This window comes from Rhinolophus sinicus, chromosome 17, assembly GCF_057876585.1.
Source record: "Rhinolophus sinicus isolate RSI-liver-muscle chromosome 17, RSI-T2T, whole genome shotgun sequence".
NCBI classification, from domain to species: domain Eukaryota; kingdom Metazoa; phylum Chordata; class Mammalia; order Chiroptera; family Rhinolophidae; genus Rhinolophus; species Rhinolophus sinicus.
The window spans coordinates 123,370,975-123,381,537 of record NC_142517.1 but is presented as its reverse complement, the minus strand read 5'-3'; the positions used below and the strand labels follow the sequence as shown (position 1 = coordinate 123,381,537).

General features: G+C 55.6%; 1 protein-coding gene across 1 annotated transcript; it reads right to left on the bottom strand.

The window, feature by feature from the left end:
• Window positions 1–4,047: 4,047 nt before the first annotated feature.
• EN1 (engrailed homeobox 1) lies at window positions 4,048–9,652 on the bottom strand. Its single transcript, XM_074335362.2, has 2 exons — window positions 8,187–9,652; window positions 4,048–5,143 (listed from the first exon to the last, which is right to left on the bottom strand). Exons 1-2 carry the CDS (start codon window positions 9,058–9,060, stop codon window positions 4,827–4,829), a joined length of 1,191 nt encoding a protein of 396 aa, XP_074191463.2. The 5' UTR covers window positions 9,061–9,652; the 3' UTR covers window positions 4,048–4,826.
• Between the last annotated feature and the right edge of the window lie 911 nt (window positions 9,653–10,563).

The window sequence follows — 10,563 nt, the reverse complement described above, 5'->3', positions numbered from 1 at the left end:
CCTGTGTGTACATGTATACACATTGCTGAGTGCATGTTTGTGCACTTAGAGATATGCAGAAATGTGTGCGTGTCGGTTGTGTGGCCATGTGTGCACCACACTGCCCACTCAGCAGCACACTGGGAAGAGCATTTCTCAGGAAATCTGGGGATTTTGCTTCTCACTGCTGTGTGCTTTTGAGTGAGGCATTTTCCTTCTCAGGATCCCTCCCCCCAATAAAATGAAACCTTTTTATTCAAGAATCCCTGAGGGCCCCTCCAACAATGGAAATGCATTACATGGCTCACCTAAAGCACTTGGAGAGGAGCAGGAGCTGGCAGTTCCCAGCCAGGCCCCTTTCCACAAGTTGTCACACAGAGTAAGTCTCTCACCTGAGTTCAAAGTGGGAGAGGAAAGTGGAGATCTATAGTAGGGTTTACCAGGGATGGAGCCATACTCTGAGGCCTCCCCCGGATGCAGTGAACAGGATCTCCAGTTTGAACCCATGGTGACATGAGAATAAGTGTGCCCCAGGCTATGAGGCAAAACTAGGGGAGGATGGCTACAGAGCCCCCCTGCCCCTCTCTGCCCCTTTCCCAGTCTATGCACAGTGGAAGGCAGAGAATGGGGGTTACTTGTATTGCCAGAGGAATGGCTTTTCTCCAATATGAAAAGGATAAGCAAGGCTGACCGTTGGAGGAACTTTTGGCCACCCAGAGAAGCCATAGCAGACACCTTCACCCAAGGCAAGGATTCTGACAAGGGCCGCTCTGACCCTGGCCTTGGCGTTGGCCTCTAGGAGTCAACCAAAGCCCATCCCTGCCCGGAAGCTAGGCCTTTTTTACTGAGGGCATTGGGGGCAGGGTGTCTGGAGCACAGTGGCCTCCCTGGTGATATGATCTCTGGAAGCCCTGCTACAGGTGACAAGGCTGGGTCAGGTAGAAGGCAGGTTAGCAGGCCACTCTTTATCTATGCCCTGGGCAGCCCAGCCTAGTGAGCCAGAGAACTGGGCACATATACACCCACAAACACCAATCACCACTGATCTCCATACACCCAAAACATACACTTCCACCTCCCAAGCCTAAATAAATATACTCAACACCACCCCTATACAAATGCCTACACACAGTACAACCCACATGCCTACAAGCTCACAAAGAAACACATGCAGCCCCACACACCCAAATACGGCCTCCCTCTGCACCTCCCTCTGCACCTCCCTCTGCAGCCTCCTCCCCCTGCCCCTACTGAAGGAAAGGGAGTTTCCAGGAGGAAAACAGAGACCTTTGGCCTCAGAAAGAGCCAGGGATCAATATTGTTTAGACTCGGCTAGTGTGTATTTCCTCCTGGACTGAGGAAGATTTAAGTTTATGGTTTAATCCAATCTTTAAAAAAAAAAAAGGGGTAGAAAATAAGGAAGTTGGGATACCACAGTCCAGTATTTATTTCCATGCAGCCCCAGACTTTAATATACAGGCGGCTGGCTCACTAAGCCAGCCCCATAAATCAGAGCTATCAATGCCTGTTTATGGTTATTACTACTTTCTTTTCTTAGAGGAGGTGCAAGAAAGAGGTCTGACCAGAGTCCTTCTGCCTCTACTCTGCCCCAATCAGAAGGAAAGAAAATGTAGATGGGGGAGAGACAGAAGATCGGAAAGTCATTATGGACAATCACTTCAGGGCCCTGGCCAGATTCCTGAAGTAAAAGCAGTTGTACTGAGTAGATGTGACACAGAGAAAGATACACAGCCGCAGAGGAGGCATGGGCCAAATGTTTAAGTCCTGAGAGCTTTAGTTTCCTCCACTTTCAATCACTATTTGCCCATAGTGATTGAAAGATAAAAAGAGATAATGGGCAAGAAATCAAATGACATAATAATGACACATCTGAACACTTTACCAATACAGTCATGTGGAGGGATAACCACCTCCTCCCTGTCCCCCAGGGTTAGGGGGAAGAGCTCTTGGCTTTGATCTCTTAGAAGATGTGAAGAGGAGCCTTCAGGAACAAGATGCCCCCTGGAGTTGCTGCTCACGTTGTTACCTGCCCTAGCCTCTGGATCTGGAGGTCTTGAAGAGCTTAGGGGCCACACTGGAGAAGGGAAAAGAAAGGGTAGCCTAGTTTCTAGCCACTCAAAACAATAGGTTTCTCTTTAGAGCTAGGTACCACACAACATCGCATCTGGATGTGGCCAGGAAACTTCTTGATGTTCTTAGCTGTCTGGATCCAGGAAGGTGCACCCAGGGCCCCAAGTCTCACACCCGCTAACCTGAAGGCCTGAAGATTTTGAAGATTCCAGGCTCCCCTCTCCCCTAAGGAAGACAAAGAATTTTCTTCCAACCACCAGAGAACGGCTTACCTGGGCCAACCCAGGGAAGGCCCATCTCACTGCTCCCAACTCTTCACACAAGGATTGGTTGAGCACCTATTATGTGTAGAGGTTATTCCACACACCCCAAGGTATGAAGGTGATGGAAGAGATTTACTGCAATAAAGTTGGGAACCCAATGGTAATGTCAAATGTGCTCTCCAACTTCAGGCCACCAAACACCTAAGCCCAAAGCCTGGAGCAGAGACGTGGAGGGCCGCTGGGCTTCCTGGACTTGGAGCCTAGCACTATCACCTCCCCAACAGAGGCCCCAATCAGGGGAAATTTTTCAAGAAAAAAAACGGCAGAATGACTGGCCATTCTCACTTCTCACAAAATCAATCCTGCAAAAACAACAGGAAAGAAACCCAAGGGAAGAGCACAGAAACAGAGTTCCCATGCGTGTACACACACACACACACACACACACACACACATCTGCAAACATCCCGGTGTGCAAACACAAATGAGCATAGGTAAACACACCATGAACGCACAAATATCCAAGTGTGCATCTAAATACAGAGAAGCGAACACCCAGTTGCACAACACTCACACATGCAGAGACACACAAAACCAGGTAAGTACTCATACATCAATATCTGCATACAATCACATATACACACGTTTTCAAGGACACCTACATATCTAGCCGCACACATACACGTTCACACATATCGCAGAAGAGAAGGGGGGAAAGGGAAAACAGGATTTACTATTTTTAAAAATCCTGGACAGAAGGGAGAGGATACCTCCTGAGGAGAGACCTCCCCTTCCTCCTCCTAGTTCCCCAATGTCCCTGTCCCAGTGCCTGCCCAGGAAGGCTACGCCCCAGGGTCAGGTGCATGAGTCCAGACATTCCTCTCTGGGAAGCCCTGGTGTCCTGAAAGTCCTGGAAGGTTGTTTCTGTGTCTGCCTCGGTCAGAAAGCAAGCCAGGCTTTGTTGGGGATTCTGAAAGCCACCCCTTAGGTTTGGGGTGGGGACGAGGCAGGCCTGTGCCCACGTCGGGGGTCGGGGCCCAGTGCAATCGCAGCAGCTGACCGATGGGCTGCCACTTTGCATAGCTTCCCGGCATCTGGGCCTCCACTCCCCAGGCTTTGCAGGACCATGCGATCCGAGCTCAGCGAGGCTCCGTGTGCTGCCCTCGCCCCGCCTCTGCGCCAACTGAATCACTTCTCCAAACGAAGAGCAGTGAAGTCCAAGCGGCGGAGAGGTAGAGCTGAGTGCCCGTCGCCCTAGCCCGCCGCTCTGGACCTGAGGCAGCCCTCAAGTCTGCCCAGCCCTGGAAAGGCCTCTTTCTAGAGGAGAAAACCACAAAACCTCGAGCAGAACCCACACCAGAACAAAAAAGAAAGGTATAGTCTGGAGGGAGGAGCAGGTTGAACAGGAAGAGGCCGCAGGCGGGCAGGCCCTGGCCGGGCGCGGGTAGCAGCCCGCAATCGCGCAGTGCTTCCGAAGGCAGGCCAGGGGTTTCCGGCCTTTGGGCTTCTTTGAATACAATCGGAGACCAGGTGCGTCCTGCCAGACCCTCCAGACCCGGATCTGAGCCAACGGTACCACAGCGCTCCCCCTTCGCCCCGGGTATTCGTTGTGCGGTGATCGCTGGGCCGGGTGTGTGCGCGGTGAGCGCGGGGACGCCGGGTGCCCCGCGCCCACGCCCTTCCCCAGCCAGCAAAGAGGAGGGCCGCCAGCAGCTCGTGAGCACAGTGTACACTTTATTTCAGACTACAGGTTTCTGAACATAATAAAATCTTTGGCTTGTAGCGGCGGTTCAGTCTCGCAGTCTGTTGGGTCGAATTTCTCAACAAGTCTCCGGAAAACGAAAGGAGGGCAGGACAGACAGACAGACCGACAAAAAGGGATTGGGAGGTGGGGGAGAGGCGAGAGGAGGACACGCGAGGAAACACACTCTCACGCACACAAAGAAAAGTCCCAGAGAAACAAGGGCCAGCGTTGCGGGGCGGGAGGCACCGGAGAAGCGATAACATCCAAAAGAAAAAGGCAACGAAAACGAAACTGGGCCGGGGGCAGCGAGGCGGGGGTGGGGGATAAAATAATTATAATAATTATAATAATTATAACAATAATAATAAAGGAGATTAATAAAAAGTCCAGCAAATAGAGATCGCTACACATATTTCTTTTCCTTACCTGAAATTAAATATATACAAGGTCGTAAGCGGTTTGGCTAGATAGAGCTTTAAGGAGTTCGCAGTTTCGTCCCTTATGCTGTGAACAGAGAATAGATCTTATTTTTTTCGATAGCACCTGTCCGAGTCTCGCTCTCTTTCTAAAAATGTTGCTTTCAAACGTGACTCTCCATTCTGAGCAGCGCTCTCTCTCTTTTCCCTGTTGCTCCCTCCCTCCTTTGCGCTGATTCTTTCTCCCCGGAGCCAGGCCGGCGGGGCGGCAGAGGCTGTGTTCCGAGGGGCGCGGGCGCGGCGGCCGGACCGCGCGGCCCCAGCCGGCGGCAGCTACTCGCTCTCGTCTTTGTCCTGGACCGTGGTGGTGGAGTGGTTGTACAGTCCCTGCGCCATGAGGTGCAGCGCCAGGCCGTTCTTGATGCCTGTGGCCTTCTTGATCTTGGCGCGCTTGTTCTGGAACCAGATCTTGATCTGAGACTCATTGAGGCTGAGCTCTTGGGCCAGGGTCTGCCGCCGCTGCTCCGTGATATAGCGGTTCGCCTGGAACTCCGCCTTGAGTCTCTGCAGCTGCTCGGCCGTGAACGCCGTCCGCGGCCGCTTGTCCTCCTTCTCGTTCTTCTTCTTCTTCAGCTTCCTGGTGCGCGGACCTGCAGCGGCGGAGAGGGCCGGGTGGGGGTGGGGACAGAGGGCAGAGGGGAGGGGGAAGAGGGCAGAGGAAGCCGTGAGAATTGCTCTGTCGAGCCGGGGTCGCGCGCCCCGCGCTTCCGGGGCGATAGCGGAGGCTCTGCTGCGTCCCCGGCTCCCTCCCGGTGGCTAGCCCCTCCATCATTCTCCTGGCTGCTGGGGTCGCCGGGTTCCCTTCTTGGTGGCTAGGAGGGCCGCGAAGGAAAACTGCCGGAGTTGTATGTGCACCTCACACCCCAATTCTGAACAAGAGAGCCGTGTAACAAGAGAGCCTCTCCTGAACAGGAGAGGCTTAAATCACAGAATCCAAGATGGAGAAATATTTGGAGCCCCATCCCGCCCAGCCCAGAGCTGGAGGTCAGGGTCCTTCACAGCCCTAGAATCAAAAGAGGCTCAAGATTTGAGGCAGTGAAGACAGTAGGCCAGGTTCACTCTGGGGGAATCGCCAGCCTCCTGTCCTCATGAAGAACTCCTATACCCGGACACCTACAATAAGACCCCATCTGGCTATTTACCCCCAGAAAACAAGTGGATAGGGAAGCGGCTATGAGAGGCTTGCCGAATTACAAAGTATTCAGTGTCTGCTCTCTCTCTACCTCTTCTTTTTTCTCTTTGGCCTTAAAAAAGCCCTTTCTAAGGTCCCAGGGAGACACTGACTATTCCCCCTCTGAAGGGTTTGAAAAGGCCTTCACCCAGTTATGTGCCTTACTCACATGGGCCCTGAGTTCTCCGCCATGCCCGTTGGATGGTGCTACCATAGTAAGAAAGAGAGGGCCCTCCCCATTCCTCCACCCCTCTGCACAGTCAAGGTCTCCCTTATCTCTTTTGAACACAAAAACTGCAATTTCAGGATTGAAAACTAAATAACAAAACCAAGCCAGGTCTGCTTTCCCTGCCCATCTATGTTATTTGCAAGGAGACTACATCTCTCCTGCCACCCCCTGCCATGAGCAAAATAGGGGCAAAGGGACAGAGACAGGGGGACAATCTAGACAGTAATCTGTGCTTTGCCCCTAAAATGGATAGGAAAACGGGCCACAGAACACCTCTCCAGGAATGTGAAGTCTCCCTCCAAACTTAAGAGGGCTGCTATGGACCCCGCCTGGAGTGAGGAGAAAGAGAGCTGGGAGCCGTGTGTGAAGCCTGCACCTCTACCAGCCTCCACATTCAAGTCTTCTGGCCTTTACTTCCTGGGCCCCATCTTGATTATGGGAGCTTACTGAGCACCATTAGGTCCCTTTCAGGCCTGTTTAATCTCTAAAACTGTCTGGAGAGAAGGGTCTTCTTCGTCATCTCCAAACCTAGCTACAAAGGGGCAAGCTGAACAGCTGGATCCTGGGGCAGGCCAGCGCCTGGGGTCCAGCAGTCCTGTGACAAAAGAGTCCGAGCCTGGCTGCAAAGACTCAGGTCTGGCTTGACGTCCATTTCCCTTAACTGCCCATGCAGGAGAAGGAGCCAGTACCGTGCCTCTTCAGGCCCGTAAGAAGGAAAGCAGCGAAGAACAAAGACAAGGCCCACTATGGAGCAAAGAAGACTGGGAGGTGGGCTGGGGAGGGAGGAAGACCCTGGTTTAGATGAGCAATTAGCTGAGCGGGCAGAGATTGCGCATTAAATGTGCACATCCTCAGAAAGGCCCCAACACGTTTTGCATCCTGGATGTTGTTGTACATGTGTGTGCACAGGCAAGGACACTTGTAATAAAATCGTAGCCTTGCGGCCAGCCCGAGCTGCACTGCCTGACAGCTCAATCAGTCTATCCATCAGGCGAGTCAATCAAAGCAGCTTTTCGGAGGTTCAGGGAGCCCGACGTGTCAATAACGGGGCTCGAGATGGCGGGGGTTGATAGCGCGCATCGATCCGCGCTCGGCCGGCAGCGGCGCGGCTGCTAGAGAGCAACCGGAGTAGAGCGCCGCATGGCTACGCTGTGCCCGGCCTCCCGCCGAACCCGGGTGCCCGGAATCCAATCGTAGGCCTGAGCCCCTGCTGCCCTCCTCGCAGCGCCCACCGGCCATCCCGCCGCCGCCGGCCGGGAAGACCGGCAGGCCTCAGCCTCCTCTCCCAGGGCAGGTCTCGGCCTGGGGTTCTCCAAGCGCAAGGAACAAGAGAAAAGGGGGCAAAGGAATGTCAAGAAAAAGGGGCCTACGGCTGGCGTAAATCTGCTAAGGGGCACATTTGCGTTAGGAAGGAGTTAATGAAGGAAGGGGCAGGATGTGTGAGCCGCTTCTGAGACGCTACGGAGGAGGCTGGCTCTCCTGTCCCCGGCCCCGCTTTCTGGTCTGAGCCTGACCTGACCTGTGTACTTTTCTCTTCCACTGTCTGTCTGTCAGCTCCAGAGAACCAGGAGCCAGGGGGTCTCGGGACTCGTCGTTCTGGCAACCGCCTTTCCCTGGATTCTACCCACCCGGGTCAGACTTTCTTGGCTATGAGGCTTAAGAGGAACAGTGAACACACGCTTTTCTCTCTTCCTATATGTCCTCCGATCTGTCCCTATGTAAATGAATTCTACGCAGAAACTGTCGAGATGGTGTCTGTGTCTGTAAGAACACCCTAGGTGAAGATTATTTCTCTGATCAAAGCCCTGCTGGATTTCGGCCTCCGCAGGACCAAGCTAGTGGGATTGCAGACCCAGAACACTAGGCCCACCTTCCCGCAGGCTCTAAATACCCCTTTCCCAAGGAAAAAAAAAAAATCAATGACTGATTCTGTCTTTCCTAAAAATAATAAAGATAAAACACAAAGAAAACCGGAGAGGTTCGGAGTTCAAAACCGAAGGATGGAGACTCCGGCTTCCAGTGCCATGAACCTCCCGGGGGCTGGCCGCAGAAGCCAGGAGCACAAAACCGGGTGCACCCTCTGTTGTGACTGGGCCCAGGGCTGAGGAGGAGGAAACAGGCGCGAGAGAACAGAGAGCCCGAGGCCGGGTTTACTGTCCCCAACACGGCGGCTAAGAGTTCTGGGGCGTCGCGGAGCCGGAAGGCATGGCGCAGCCGGGGGGCCGGTACTCACCAGAGGACGGACGATCCGAGTAGCGAGTGCAGTAGACCCAGGCGGGCCACACGAGAGGCTGCTGCGAGTCAGTTTTGACCACGGACCCGCCGTTGGCTGAGCCCATAAGCAGGATGGCTGGGTTGCCGTGCTCGGGGTACTTGGCACCCTGCGCACCTGGGCTCCCCACACCGCCTCCACTGCCGCCGCCGCTGTCCGAAGGCTTGGCCGCTGCTGCTGCCGCTGCCGCTGCCACGGCCGCCGCCGCCGCGGCCGCCGCGGCCGCCGCCGCCGCCGGGTTCCCAGCTTTGGACGCTCCCGCGCCGCCGGCGGCGGCGGCTGGCGGGGAGCCGTCGGGCGGGCCACAGTTCGCGTCCGGGGCACACAGGAGCGAGGCGGCGCTTGGCGCCCGCGTGCCCAGCGGGTGGACAGGGTCTCTACCTGCGCCGGTCTGGCCTCTGTCACGCTCGACCCGACCTCCTCCAGCGCCTCCTCCGGCCGCCGCTGCCACCAGGAGCTGCGGCGGCGGCTGCTCCTTTTTGCAGCCGAAGTCCGGCCTCAGGATGTTGTCGATGAAAAAGTTGGTTGTGCGGTGCAGCTGGGCCGCGGGCTGCGGCTGGTGAGCAGGCGCCGCGAGATGCTGCGGCGGCTGCGGCGGGGGCGGGGGGTGCGGGGGGAGGTGCGGGTGGTGGGCCAGGGGCGGCAGACAGGGCGCCGCGGGCGGCGAGGGGGGCGCGGGCTGCGGGGACACCGGCACGCTGTCTCCATCGCTGCCGCTGCTGCCGCTGGCGCCGGGGCTGAGGCTCAGACCGAGGCTGCCCGGGGCCGCCGCCGCCGCCGCCGCGCCGAGGCCCGAGTCGCGCTGACTTTTAGGTTCCGGCTGCTGTTCTTCCATGCTCGGCCGCCCCGCCGCCCCGGCCGCCGCGCCGGCCCCCGCCCCCCCCGCCTCGCTCCCCACCCCACTTTGCCAGCGGCCCGTGAGGGTGTGCGGAGGAAGGAGGCCGGCGAAGCCCCAGCGAAGGCACGGGGCGGGTGCAGGAAAAAAAGCCCAGGCGCCTGGCCTGGATCGCTCGCTCTTATCAAGCAGATAGATCTCGCTGTCTCTCCCTCTCTAATTTGTAGACATCCAGATATGGAGACACTTGGCTATTTCTTTTTTCTTTCTGCAACCAGATTCAATGATTTGTTTTAAATGGGGGAGTAAGCCACGGCCAAAAAAAGAAAAAAAAAGAAAGAAAACAAGAAAGCAAGAAAAAAGAAAAAAGCTCCAAGAATTTTTTTTTTTTTTCTTAAAGGGAAAAAATAGTCTTTAAAGTCTAGCCATCTTCCTAGGCAGTTGTGAGGGGTTTGACTTCCCCGAGTGTCACGCTCAGCTGTGCCCAGAGCGCGAGGCTGGCAGCGCCTTTAATCGCCTTTGCTTTTTTTGCAAGGAGAGCGCGTCTCCGCCAGCGCCGGGCTGCCTTTTTTTTTTTTTTTTTTTTTCTTCAAATCTCTGACAGCTCGGATCTTTGCACAAACTCTCTCGCTTAAAAAAAAATCACCCAGGCACACTTTTTGCCTTCAAACCGGAAGCACGTGAGTCAGGACCGCACGTGTGCGGGGCCAATGGCGAGCCAGGACTCGCGCTGACACCCAGGCCTCCGCCCAATGGGCGCGCGCGGGACTTTGCGGATAAATAATCCGGGGGCGGCGGCATCGGGCGGAGAGGGGGCGAGGCGGCGCGGGCACGGCGCGTCCGGCCCACCCTCCCCCACCCACATTTGAGCCCCTCCCCCTCTTTCAGGCCAGCACCGAGGAAGGGGTGAAGGAGACACGGGAGGGGTAGATTTCGGGGTGTAGACAAATAAAGAAGCAACTTCATAAACAACTTGTTGGAGAAATGCAGGGTTATGGGTGCGCGAGGGCTGGGTGCAGGGTCAGGGGCTGGGGCCTGGGCTCTTTTGCATCCCCATGCCTAAGAAACTCAGCCTTTTATTTTCTCTTTTTTTATTCTTGCTGTTATGGGGGTTGAAATGTTGTCACTGTTCGTGTGTGCAGTGTGTGTGGGGGGTGTAAAACAAGGAGGGTCGGAGATGTGATACAGACCTAGAGTTGGTTACTTTCAGAGAAGCAGTTTATTTTTTCTCAAATATCAAACACCCGAGGCCAGCTGCGCCTGGCTAGCACCGTGTTTGTAGGTTTGCAGTTCACGCCAGCCGGCTGCACTGCGTGTCCTTTCCGGGGTATCCTCACCCATGCCCTTCCCTGTCCAGACCTTCGACAACCCCGGGAGCTGTCCTGGCTCCATTAAACCAGGCCCAGAGGGCGCGAGAGAGCCCAAGCGCGGGTCGCGCCGGGCGCCAGTTCTTTCTCTAGCTGCCTGAGTCGAAGCCGTCCGGGCATGGTAGAGTTGTCCTGG

What these genes read in the sequence shown, in the direction of transcription:
- EN1 (XM_074335362.2), bottom strand. Translation starts at nt 9,060, where the DNA reads ATGGAAGAACAGCAGCCGGAACCTAAAAGTCAGCGCGACTCGGGCCTC. An exon ending in CTCGGATCGTCCGTCCTCTG is followed by an intron (nt 5,144 to 8,186) that starts GTGAGTACCGGC and finishes CCGCCGCTGCAG; the next exon opens with GTCCGCGCACCAGGAAGCTG.